Source organism: Xiphophorus hellerii, chromosome 6 (genome assembly GCF_003331165.1).
Source record: "Xiphophorus hellerii strain 12219 chromosome 6, Xiphophorus_hellerii-4.1, whole genome shotgun sequence".
In the NCBI taxonomy this organism is placed as follows: Eukaryota; Metazoa; Chordata; class Actinopteri; order Cyprinodontiformes; family Poeciliidae; genus Xiphophorus; species Xiphophorus hellerii.
Window position 1 is genome coordinate 29,865,280 of NC_045677.1, and position 13,822 is coordinate 29,879,101.

General features: G+C 41.5%; 1 protein-coding gene across 2 annotated transcripts; it reads left to right on the top strand.

Moving 5' to 3' along the window:
* The first annotated feature begins 6,303 nt into the window (after positions 1 to 6,303).
* LOC116720987 (pyrin-like) lies at positions 6,304 to 13,447 on the top strand. Of its 2 annotated transcripts, none has more exons than XM_032564544.1 (2): positions 6,304 to 6,401; positions 11,429 to 13,447. In XM_032564544.1, the coding sequence occupies exon 2, from the start codon at positions 11,436 to 11,438 to the stop codon at positions 12,726 to 12,728; it is 1,293 nt and encodes a 430-aa protein (XP_032420435.1). In that variant the 5' UTR covers positions 6,304 to 6,401; positions 11,429 to 11,435; the 3' UTR covers positions 12,729 to 13,447. The 2 variants fall into 2 exon arrangements, with proteins under 2 accessions (XP_032420435.1, XP_032420436.1); XM_032564545.1 differs by lacking the exon at positions 6,304 to 6,401 and adding an exon at positions 6,441 to 6,462.
* The last annotated feature ends 375 nt before the right edge of the window (positions 13,448 to 13,822 follow it).

Here is a 13,822-nt window from a genome sequence, read left to right on the forward strand (position 1 = left end):
GCTCAGCACACAGACAGGGAGAGAGACAGACAGGGAGAGAGACAGAGAGACAGACAGAGACAGACAGGGAGACAGGGAGACAGACAGAGAGAGAGAGAGACAGAGACAGACAGGGAGAGAGACAAGGACGTCTCAGAGAGCTGGACAATAACGTCTCTGTGTCAGACAGACGAAGGTCCAGATGTTTGCTGTAAACATGCAGCTGAGCTCTGCAGAAAGATCAGAACCAGCAGGGAGGCAGCAAGAAATCAAAACTAAAAATAATCTCATAATTTAATACCTAATCTGTCCGTTACTCCACAATCTGCAGGATCACTGGGCAAAGGAAATGTCTAGAAAACCCAAAAAACAAGAGAATCAGGACAAACCGACATAAAATCACAAAATATGAGAGAAACAAATGAAAAATTTCAACCATTGGAAGTAAATAGAATCAGAAATAAAAGAGTGCCAGAATTTTCAATAAAAAAGTCCTGGTTCTGACCCGGTTCTGACCCATTCAGGTCCTGTTCTGACTGTATTTTACCCACAGGAGTTAAAAACAATCTGGACGTGTTTGATTTGGTCTAAGTTGTAATTTTTCCTCCCTGCAGCTCGAATTGTTTTCATGTGTAAACTCTGTCCTGAGGCGACGACAGCAGGGAGGCACACCCTGAACCTCACACACACACACACCCACACACACACACACACACACACACCCTGAACCTCACACACACACACACACACCCCCACACACACACACACACGCACACACACACACACACACCCTGAACCTGACACACACCCTGAACCTCACACACACTCTTACTCACACACACACACACACACACACACCCATACACACACCCTGAACCTCACACACACACACAGAGGCAGAGAGACACGCCCGATTTGTTCCTGTTGCCGTGCCAACGCCACACCTGTGAGTGTGTTCTCTCAGTCATAATTTAATTACTGGTTCTGCTCTTTGGACTTTAGTCACGTTCCGACCAGAACCTTCTGATTTGTCTCAGTTTGGTGTCAGAGCAGCAGAGACGATAATAACAGAAGGAAATGATTTTTTTTTATCTGCTGGGTTTGGAAACATACCAGTCAGCTATACTGGTCCCAGTATTGACCAGTTACAGACTGAAATCTGAGTGAACTGGGAATCATCAATAGAACCACGCCTGGGTTAAAGCTGCCAATAAAAAGTATTAACCTCTTTAATGTTTGACCCTCTTTATTGATACTGATAAGATCCACAGCGCTACATTATGATGTCACCAGATGACCTTTGACCCCATCCAATCACTGAACAGATGCTGAGAACAGATAAAACTTTCTCCAGCTGAACAGAAACAAAACTGAAGTTATTATCTTTGGACCTAAAGAGGAGCGATCTAGATGTATAGATCTACATTCATAGATCTAGAGTCAGGTTCCGTTCTTCTAGCTGGAAGCTAAAGATCAGGCTGACCTCTGACCTCTGACCTGACCCTTGGGTTCCACAGTGGACCTTCTCCTGGCTGCAGAACATTTCCAGAACCAGAGACTAAAGTCTCGGATCAGAGAAACTCATCCAGGCTTTAGTTTCTCTTTAGTGGCTTTGATTCCTGCAGCAGCGTCTTCACAGGTCTGATTGACAACCCAACGGTCCAGAACGCTGCTGCTGGAGTTCTGACTAGAACCAGGAGGATAGAGACACCATCCGGTTCTACATTAACCAGTTCTACATTAACCAGTTCTACATTAACCAGTTCTACACCACCCGGTTCTATATTCCTTCACAGAGAGACTTTAAATCCTGCTGTAGTTTATAAATCACTGAACGGATTAAAATCTGTTTTGGGTTCTTTGTCTTTTAGGATCCAGACTTTTTTCTGCTGTTTTTTGGATACAGAAGAAGCTCCGCCTTCATACAGATAAGTTTACTTCTAGATAGTGGTATTTTATTTCATAGTTTAAATAACATTTTGTTCTGTTTATGTTGGTCTCAGGGACAGGGGCGCTGCCAGGAATCTTGGGCCCCAGGACCAAAAATTAAATTGACCCCCCCCCCTCTCCTCCCCCACGCAGCTGCTGGTTTTTGAGTTTATCTGAACCATCAAAAGCGTCACAGTTTTAAAGCCTTGCTTTCTTTGGTCCAATACTGATACTAGCACAATATTTACTGCTCATCAACTTTACATCCAACAGTCCACATACAGGTTGCTTAAATATTTTCTACTAGTTTTAGATACTGAAATGTTTCTCCACCAGCAACAGTCAGAGGCAACATGTAAAATATAAATAAAGCAATCCAGACTTCTCATAAAACGTTATGTAGTTGCATTGTATTCAAGCTGTAGTTTGTAACTTTAATATAAAATATGTTTTCTCCATATTTGTTAAAAATGTCACCATGTCAGAAAATCTGTGAAAACAATCAATCTCCTCCACCTGCTCCCTGAACTGCTATTGCTAGCTAAAGTAATGCAACGTTCTGACCAAAACAACCAATCAGAACCAGGAGGAGGGTCTTAGCGCTGTCAATCAACCTCATTCACTCGCTGCTAAATGTGCTAATGGTGGAAAAACAACTTATCATTACAGGAAAAATGTTTATCTGCTGTCATTAGTAGCTATGCTAACTAGACTGAGCATTCACAACAGGCTGCGTTAGCTGCAGCATAGGGATGAGCAGCACCACAGGAGATTGTGATTGACAGCACTAAAACTCTCTTGTCTCTGATTGGTTGTTTCTAGAGAGAACTGGGAGAAAGCAGAGGAAATAGATTTTTCACAGATTATCTCTCATGCTATACTGTCACAACATAATGAGAGTTTTAACAAATATGTAAAATACATTTTTATAAAAGTTACTGCAGCTTCAATTTGACTAGGAGAGGAGAGAGGACGGGTCAGGAGGTCAGAGCTGCTGCTGACTGACTCACCTGTTGTTAAAGCTCAATACATGAATATGTTGGTCATTTCTTTCCTTAATTCATTAAATGTTAGTTAAAATGGAGGCAAACAGTCTGTAGCTAAGCTAACTATGCTAAATGGTTGATAATCTCACACAGTCTACCCACCTCTAGGAGAAAAACTGGGTTATAAAATGACACGTTTACCTTTTTCTCTCTCTCTCTATTTTTTGAAAACCTAACTTTATTATTTTTCTTAGCAGCATAATAACAGCCGCAGTCGTTCTTGTTTTCCACTGACTGCTGCTGAACATCGTCCAGCAGGAACCATTTCCTGCAGATCCAGGAGCTCCAGGGTAAATGTCTCCTGTTTGGTCTGGGAGGAGGAACGTTTAATTTTTACTGTTAAAAGCTATTTTTAAAAACACAAAATAATTAATTTTGTAATTGACAGGGCCCCATTTTTTAACATTTCTATGAACAAAAAAATAAATTGTGGAGGCCCCCTGTTGGTCAGGAGCCCTTTGAATTGTCATAACTTTCCCCCCATAGGAGCCCCTGCTCAGAGATCCTGAAGCTTGAAGCATTCCTGTGGTTGGTTCTTGTATTTTTTTTACCCTCAAGTTGTAAAAGAAGCTGCTCTTTCTACAGAAACCAACTTACTGGTTACTAGTTTGCTTTGTGTTACACCCAGTGCCAGTAATGATCCTTTATGTTGGGAATCCGGGGTTTTGGTTTCTGTGGGGTTTGTTATCCACCAGAGGGCGCCAGGAAACCGTCTCCAGTTGGAGGGCGTGGGTCCAGGTGCTGATCACTCACACCTGATCAGTCTCTCATCAGCCAGAGTTTAAAAGGAGCTGTTGCCAGTTCTGAGTGTTTTCCTTCCATGGTTCTCTAAGCCGCGCTATGCTAGCCTCTACAAGCCTCTACATCAGGGGGGCCCATAGTGGGTCCTGGAGGCCCGGCGTCCTGCATGTTTTAGTTCTCTCCCTGGTTTAACGCACCTGGAGCAAATGGTGGCTGTTAGAAGGCCTAAGAAGATCACTGACAAGCTGAAAAGTTTGTTACTACCATCAGGAAGAGAACTAAACCGTGCAGGATGCCGGCCCTCCAGGACAGACTTTGGGCTCCCCTGCTCTACAGCTTCGCTGTTTTAGTGTCTTGTCAAGTGCAGTGCTTGTTGGGACAGACGGTATTCTTTGTTTTGACTTGTTTCTTGAAAAACTAAAAGTCCTCTAGTGGCCTTTAGTTGAAAGTAGTTGGACAGTAGTGATGGGTAAATGAGGCGTCATGTATCGTTTCGACCCAAAGCAAAACTGTATTGATACTGTGTCGATGCTGCGTCACTGAATACTGACACCTGCTGGACATTAAAAATCTCTACAGGCAACGTAGTTGACAGACTGATTTGATGACTTAGTCTATACAATAAGATTGAAGTCATTGTATTTTATTGTATATTATATATTGTATTATTTCATATCTTCAGTTAAATTCAAAATATATTTTATATTTTTCGATACAGTCAATAAATAATGTGAACATGAACCAAGTGATGAAAATGAAAGTGAACATGTTTGGAATGAGGATGATGGTGGACTGTTTGTTTTTTTCCCACAAATCTTCATTTAAAAAAATAAGTTTTTCCAACATTTTGTAATTTAGTCTGTTCTGTTTTTTTTTTTTTTTGACACAACTTCTCCTGCTGTAGAAAAAAATTAAGTAAACAATACATTCATATGAAATAATTTATAAAAAGCAACTGAGTAATTTGTAGAATGGCTGTATACCTGAGTTTATCCAGGTGTATCTGGGACTTCATTCTCATGCTTTGCCCTATAAAGCCTCAGCATTGAGGAGGTGAATTTATTTAAATAAGACATTTCTGTCAAACATATGCGACACTTAACCTGCAGAACATAATATGAAAGTAAAGTAAGACTCAATTTCAGCTGAATTTGGATTCAGATAGATCAAGTACAAACTGAAAAGAACCGGATGAAACAACGAAATGAAAACTTGTTTTCCGATGTAAGATCAAAATGGTCCCACACTGCGGAAAACTTTCGTTTGCCTTCAGGCTCCATAGTTGATGCCGTACAATAAAAGATAAAGAATCTTTTTGGTAAATGCATCCTGTTGACAGATTCGCTTCCTTATAAACACAGTTTGGCGCGTCAGCGTCATTTCAAAACAGTTCCTGTATCGGTCACGTGACTTGCTGAAATCAATATGCGCACCGACGCGGGTTTTGGTCTATGGGCTTGATGCACGAGCGGCGCATCGGTGTTGCCGGACCCATCACTAGTGGACAGGAAAGTGGGTAATGACCGAGGGGAAGACCTGCTGCAAATGTCGCCAGGCTGGAAATGGAACCTGGGACCTCGGCCACCAGGACTAAGCCTCCATACGTGGGTCGTGCTTTGAGTGTTTCAGAGCCTTAAGGAATACCACGCACAAACATTCATTGAATTTTTAAGGGAACATTGAATGTTGGTGAGCTCTTTAAGCGTTTCCTGGTGAACTGTGAGGGTCTGTTGCCCAGAACCAAACTGATGACAGTCATGTGTGCTGCCTTTTGTTTTCCTGAAGCCATCCCACTTCGAAAGATCACAGCACCTGCCACAGGTAGCCAAGGCGCTAATGAAGTTCTTAACATTTGGTCTGAGCAATTTTCAGTCTAAACTCTTTAATCAGACTCTACATTGTGGCAACAGTGAAACCACTCCTGAAGTTCAATGTCAAAATTGCTTCTTGACTGTTGAATATCGACACCATGCCAACCCTTGTTCAGTTTCCACACAACAGTCAAGTTTGTGGTTCAACTAGTACAACAGGAAGAATGTTTTAGTGTGGCAACAGTTCCCACCTGGGGCTTTATGCTCTAGCTCGGGCGAACTCAGGTAACTGCAGTATTAAAGCCAGTAAACCAACTGAACTCAAAACATTTATATACTGGCTCTTTGACTTGATATTGACAAGGCCTGGCCTAGTCAATATCTACATGAAACAGCTTTGATCTAAACCTTTTATATATATCATACTGTATATTTAGAGTGAAATTAAGAGACCACTGCACTGTTATTCCACCAAATATTGTTTCTGAGCTCTTCCTGAGTTAAAACATTAGTATTTGTCATGAATTGTTTTGGTTGCGTTCTCATTTTCTGCAAATAAATGCTGCATTTTTGGTCAGAATTTCAGAGACATGTTGTGGTTCATAGAATAAAAGAACAATGTTCATTTGACTCAAACATGTACCTTGAAGTTTTAGCATGAGCTGTGCTATACAACCTTCAGTACATAATGCACTTCTTAATTAATTTTCATTAAGACAGCACTTATAGATAAACATAAAAGAGAAAACAATTCTAGGAAAAACAGGTGGAGTCAGAGGTGAAGCTCCACCTCTAAATACTTTAACTTCACATAGACACATTAAAGTGAAACCTGTCAGAACATGAGCACAGCTGGAGGCCAGACAAACAAACTCAGCAGCTGAATCAAACACTGGTGAGAACGACCCAGGATATTTGTTGAGTTTTAGCAAGGAAGCACAGGACGCAGCACAGCAGTGAGTTTCAGCAGTGGAGGGAAGCTTCCCGAAAAGCTGTACTGACAATTCAGTAGCAATACTTGTACAAGTAAAAAGTAGCGATCCAAGACAGATCTTCGATGGACAGACGTACCAAGGCAGTTCAGAGAAATCAGTGAAAGCTACAGTCAAGCTTTTGGACTGAGAGGAAGCCAGAGTTCCCAGAGGACAAACAGAAAATGCAACATTTGTTTTCATGCAATCAGCTGCCATCCTGCAGTTCAATCAATCAGTGAATTTATAAAGACAAAAGTTAAAAAAAAGGATTTATATTTTTTCCCAATTCAAGAATAATTTCTAGGCTGTAATTTTTCATTACAGAGTTTCTTTCAATATTATGCTGAGTGAAGAAGTCGTGAACCAGACCTGATATTTAACAGAGACGGTTCCCTCTCAGTTGTTTGGGAACAGTTTGAGTCTGCTGCTTTTTGTGTTTGTGTTTTACAACCTTTGTTGGGACAATGTTCACATTGTTCTGTTGAAGTCCTTGCAAAGTTGCAGCGTGTTGAAATACTTATTTTCTTCAGTGTGTGTTGTTGACTGAAGTCAGTGATAGTCAAACCAGACCATTCTACTTGTGCAATAGTAAATACATTAAAATGTCCTCTAGAGTTTCATAGTGTGCAGCTGAACCAGTGGAACAGGATGAATATTTTTGTCTTTAGGAACCGTTCAGGCCTGAAGCTGGAGCCTCAGCTTACTGCTTACTAAAGGAGAGAAGAACCTTCAGCTCTCACTGAAATAGTGATGGAAAATTCATTGTTTATGCCTCCATAATTATAAAGATAATAAAGCACATAAGAAAAATGTTGGTGAAGATTCTCAGTGATCCTGAACATTGTAATTTTGAGATTTGTGTATGAAGGAAACTGAACTTCTCTTGTTAACTTGGAGACGTTTCCCTTCTCATCCAAAAGACTTCTTCAGTTCTGAAATTCAGGTTGGGAGAATCAAATTTATAGGATGTAATCAGGAATGATCACTGATGGAGGAATATCTAATATCTATTGTTGTCCCCAATGAGGCCTTCAGGGTTATTAGACTGGCCAGGGTCTCGTGACCTTGATGGTCTCATTAGTATCTAGGAAAAAATACCAACTTATACTGATAATGAAATGAAACAGATTTTATTTTATTTTGATTTTATCCATTAGTCTTTGAGGCCTGAGGTGTCAGCCATGTTTAATTTTGGCCTTAACTCATTCTGCATTTCATTGTTATGAATTATACTTTATTACTTGGTGGCACGTATGAAACTCAAACCTGATCTGGATCATAAAGTCTTAAAGTGAACCCGATGTGGTCAGACTGCACAGAATCTGAGCTCCCATGATCCTCATCTTCTCTGCAAACTGATTTTTCTACGATGTGGAATTTCAACATAAAACTGCAAAGTAAAAATAAAGCTTTACAACTTAATGTTCTCTTTTCTCAGAACCTGACAGCCGAGTGATGGGGGTCTTTATTTTAACCTTAAAAACCAAAATCCTACACTGTGAAATTAAATGACATCAGATTTAAAAAGTGCTTTTCAACAGTCAAAGGTTTCTCAAAGTCACTTGTCACGGTACTACAGTAAATAATGTAGCAACACTTTAAATTATGATTAGAAGAATCTATTTCTGAAATTTACAGTGTTTCCTGGAAACAATCTTCCAGGAAGTGGCCTCAACATAACCAGGAAACCCCAAATTGGGCTTATTAGCAGTAAAAGAAAGGTGGTGTAAATGTTTCTTGACTTAAATCTTGACACTTCACCAACTTTGGTTCAGTTTTCAGTTTGTGGACCAACCAGACCAACATCTGGACTTTGACTAAGCCCTTTGAAAGCATTGATAGACTTTGATAATAACCTTTATTTATCCAGGTTTGTCCCATTGATATCAAAGGATCTCTTCTACAAGAGAGACCTGGCCAAGACTGGCAGCATGCGAAATGACAGAAAAAAACTAAACTATATATACAGTATATATATATATATATATATATATATATATATATATATATATCCATCATCTTACACCCTCGTCCCTGTGGGAGGTGAGTCGGGGGGTGATGGTGCCTCTCTCTAGTGAGACGTTTCAGGCAAGAGGCGGGGTCAGCCAGGACAGGTCGCCAGCCTATCGCAGGGCAACACAGAGACAGACAGGAAAACACAAACACACACCTGTGGAGAATTTAGAGAGACCAATTAACCTGACAGTCGTGTTTCTGGACTGTGGGAGGAAGCCGGAGTACCAGGAGAGAACCCACCATGCACAGGGAGAACATGCAGACTGCATGCAGAAAGACCCGGGTCGGGAATCGAACCCAGGACCTTCTTGCTGCAAGGCAACAGTTCTACCAACTGCTTCCAATCTTCTATTGTCCAGTTTTGGTGAGCCTGTGTGAATTGTAGCCTCAGTTAGGAGGCAGCCGGTCTGGTCTGCTGCTGCTGTAGCCCAACAGCCTCACGGTTTGAAGTTTTGTGCGTTCACAGATGCTCTTCTGCATGCCTCAGTTGTAAGCAGTGATTATTTGAGTTACTGTTCTATCAGCTCCAACCAGTCTGGCTGTTTTCCTCTGACTTCAACAAGGCATTTGCACCCACAGAACAGCCGCTCACTGACTACTTTCTTTTTCTGATGACTCTGTAAACCCTAGTGATGGTTGTCCATGAAAATCCCAGCAGATCAGCAGTTTCTGAAATACTCAGACCAGCCTGTCTGGCACCATCAACCATGCCACGTTTAGAGTCACTAAAACCTCCTTTCTTCTCCGTTCTGATGCTCAGTCTGAACTGCAGCAGGTCGTTTTGGCCATGTCTACAGGCCTCCATGCATTAAGTTGCTGCCATGTGATCAGTGACGTTGTGCGGTGAGATTCATAGCTGGTGAGGCTCTGACTTAATCATAATCAGATTTACAAATATAGGCCCCCGGCATGTTGTTGTTTACAAACTTGGACATGTAGATATTATTACTTTCATGCTCAACCGCAAAGGGAAAAACCGTTAAAGTAAAACTCAAAACTTCTTCCTCGCTCTCTATATCAGCGCAGCTACGCACAGACTCGTTGCCATAGCAACTGAGAACAACGGCCCTAAAAACCCACTGAAACATTTCCCACACAAAGAGCAGAACATTCAGTCTGTTGCAGCAGTTTGGTTTTAGGCTTAATGTTTATTTTGTGATTATTAATAAGTGATTGTTGTGGAACGAGGAGAAAACTATAAATATATCGCTGCACTTTACTGTCTGGCTAGCACCGTGGCTAGCTCCACGGCTAGCACCACGGCTAGCTCCATGGCTAGCTCCATGTCTAGCACCACAGCTAGCACCACGGCTAGCTCTATGGCTAGCTCCACAGCTAGCACCACGGCTAGCTCCATGGCTAGCACCACAACTAGCACTATGGCTAGCTCCACGGCTAGCTCCATGGATAGCTCCACGGCTAGCTCCACGGCTAGCACCACAGCTAGCTCCACGGCTAGCTCCACAGATAGCTCCACGGCTAGCTCCATGGCTAGCACCACGGCTAGCTCCATGGCTAGCTCCACGGATAGCTCCATGGCTAGCTCCACGGATAGCTCCACGGCTAGCTCCACGGATAGCTCCACGGCTAGCTCCACGGCTAGCTCCACGGCTAGCACCATGGCTAGCTCCACGGCTAGCTCCATGGCTAGCACCATGGCTAGCTCCACGGCTAGCACCATGGCTAGCTCCACGGCTAGCACCATGGTTAGCTCCACGGCTAGCTCGCTGTCTCTTACTCTGCAGTTGTGGAGTCTCAGTGTCTGGGATCATGAGCGCCCCCTGCCATGAGACCAGAGAACTGCCTGCCTCACCGAGTTTGTTCTCCGGTTTCTGATCGCTGCTCATCAGTTACACACACAGTTGGTGACAAAAAACACTGAACATCATATAGATAAGCTAAATTATGGAAAATCAGTTCATATATTAAATGTTTTTAACCATTTTATTGTTGGCATACAGACAGGAGGAGCATGGTCTCATAGAATAGCAGCCAGTGAGTTAGGGAGAAGTTGATCAATCTCAGGTGAGGCTCAACTTCCTGCTGCCTCACCTGCTGCGCTTCTGAGCATTTGAATGGGAAATTAAGAAAATTCAGCGATTTTGAAGAAAACATAATCAAAATTGGTTAGTGTTGTGTGTCGTGGTAATAAAGAGTCCTGTTGATTTCGCAGATATCTTGGTTTAATAACAACCGTTAGCCGCTAGCATACAGACCAGTAACGCGTGGAAACAAACCCAAGTGCCTGAACGAATGACTACCTCATCCCATGCGCGCATGCGCAGAACAAGAACTACGGCATCTCTAAAAGCCCAATATTACTGTGTGGACAGTCAATATTCGACAGTTAAGCTAAATGAAAAATAAATACTTCATAGTACAAACCACGTGGTGAAAATAGCATTATAAATTATTTGATAATTATATATTATTTTTCCATGATGACAGGTGAAGCTCTGCCTCCCCTGACCACACCTCACTGCATGTGATTGGCTGATTTGACATTTGTGTTAATGAGCAGCTGGACAGGTGTACCTAATAAAGTGGCCAGTGAGTGTATACTGAATACAGAACCTAAACCTAAAAAATCTGAAAATATAGAAATAGATTAAAGGTGTGAAAGAAGAATTTCAGATGTCTGAATCTCATAAAACTCTAGTGAGAGCATGTTTATGCTATAGCATTCTAATATAGCATGTCTAGTATAGAAAATGCTTGGATGGATATCTATTCCTCAACCTTCCACACATTCAGCATATTTTAATTATATTATCTTTGACCGCATGCAAGGCAGTGAAAATCTTTAATTTTCACAGAATTAATAACATTCTGCAATAAAAAGTTGTGTTTAGTCTGTATAAACTGCTGTCCAGCCTTATTTTCTTGTATCACAAACAGATTTTGTTTCACTGTGTTTTATGCTTTTGTTCAGAGTGAAGATGAAGAAAGAAGACATCTTGAACACTTTGGAAGAATTAGGTCAGGAAGAGTTTGATAAATTCAAGTGGTTCCTGCAGCAACCTGAGACTCTTCCTGAACTCCCAGCAATCAAGAAAAAACACCTGGAAGGAGCAAAAACCTTTGACATGGTGGACTTGGTGGTGCAGATATACACACTTGATCGATGCAGGGAGGTGTTCTTCACGGTTTTAAAGAAAATAAAAAGAAATGACCTGAGGAACAGATTGTTAAAAGATTGGATGGGGGAGACGGAGGCTGAAGTTCAGGAGATGATCCAGGAGAGACGACTGAAGATCCAGGAGATCAGAGAGTCGGTGAAGATCAGTAAAGATGCTGCAGACAGAGAGAAAGCAGAAGGTGTTCAGGTCTTCACGGCTCTGATAGAGTCTGCTGAGAGAGGCCTGAAGGAGCTCCTCAAGGAGATCCAAGACAAACAGGAAACTACAGAGAAACAGGCTGAAGACTTCATCAGAGATCTGGAACAGGAGATCTCTGAGCTGAAGAAGAGGAGCTCTGAGGTCAAGCAGCTCTCACAGGATGAAGATCACCTCCACCTCCTCCAAAGCTTCTCCTCCCTGAAAGATGCTCCACCCACCAAGACCTGGACAGAGGTCAGAGTTCATCCACCATTATATGAGGGGACTGTGGTGAGAGCTGTGGCTCTGTTTGAACAGAATAAGGAGAAGATATTGGAGATGAAGAGGATCCAGCAGTTTGCAGTGGATGTGACTCTGGATCCTGATACGGCTCATCCTAACCTCATCCTGTCTGATGATAGAAAACAAGTTTACTGTGGGGACAAAGCGAAGAAACTTCCAGACAATCCAGAGAGATTTACTAAGTGTTTTAATGTTTTAGGACAGCAGAGTTTCTCTTCAGGCAGATTTTACTTTGAGGTTCAGGTTAAAGGAAAAACTAAATGGACTTTAGCAGTGGTTAGAGAGTCTGTTGACAGGAAAGGAAAAATCAACCTCAGTCCTCAGAACGGTTTCTGGACTGTTGGGTTGAGAAATGGAAATTCTTACAAAGCTGCTGCTGGACCTCCAGTCCGTCTCCAGCTCCATCCTGGTCCTCAGAAGGTGGGGGTGTTTGTGGATTATGAGGAGGGTCTGGTCTCCTTCTATGATGTAGATGCTGCTGCAATGATCTACTCCTTTACTGGCTGCTGCTTCAAGGAGAAACTCTACCCATACTTTAGTCCCTGCCTTAGTGATGAAGGTAAAAACTCTGCTCCTCTGATCATCTGTCCTGTTAACCAGGCTGGTTGTTGATCTGATGAATCTCCATGAAGAATCAATCTGAGACTCTGCAGTAAAATCCTAATATGATCGCCTGATTAGCTCAGCTTTAAATTCAGCTCCTCTCATGTCCTCAGATCTTACATCCATCTAGAACTTCCTTTATATATTATTTATAAAAGTACTTATGATCAGAGAGAAAACATAAAACAAAGTTATATTAAAGAAGCAGCAGTTGTCCTTTAGTTCCAGATCCAGTCTGTTGTTCTGCTTTAAAATATAAAACTAGAAACTCAAAGAAACTAAATTAAAGCTAACAGTAAAATAAAACTGAAGGAAAAATTCATAACTAATCATATGAAAACAGTTATTCACTGTAAACATTATGTGTTAAAGAGGTCCGGCTGATACTTTTATAACTGGGCCAGTTAGAAGCAGGTTTTATTCCAGGTTCTGGACCAGAACCAGAACCAGAACCAGTCACATGTTCCTCCTGCCGCCATTTTTATTGTTTCTAACTGAACTGTTGGTAGAATGACTGAGTAAAAGTGACATATATGGAGAATCATTGATTCTATTTCAGTGTTTTTATCTCGACTATGTTGTGTTTAAATGTATTTCTTGACTTTATTGAAACTTATTTTAACTGATGCTCAGATTAATTCTGTATTTTATTCTGGAGAAACTGGTGTAACTAATAATGGTATCAGGGGAACCTGGTTGATTGGAAACTAATAAAAATGACATATCAGAACTCTTTGGTTACGTGAACTTGGAGTAAAGCTGCATTATGATCTGACAAATGGAGAATGTAACAGATTTTTCTACAAAAGATGACGTGGAACAAAAATACAACGATTGGTTAAAACAGGTTCAGATCAAAAATGAATCCTCGGTTTATGCCCAGATTTAGATAAATCTGTTATTTAATCAGAAAAGGCTTCATGACTTTCATTCTGCTATGAAAAGCAGATTGAGAAGACACCACTGTCCTCTGTGTGTTGATGTTTCTGATGTTTTGTCAGGTCTGCAGCTTTATTCCCTTTAAACAGCCATCGTTCCTCTTTATAAATGCAGAACTATATTTATGCAGGTTCCAAGATGCCTCGTTGTTCTGTTTGATGGAC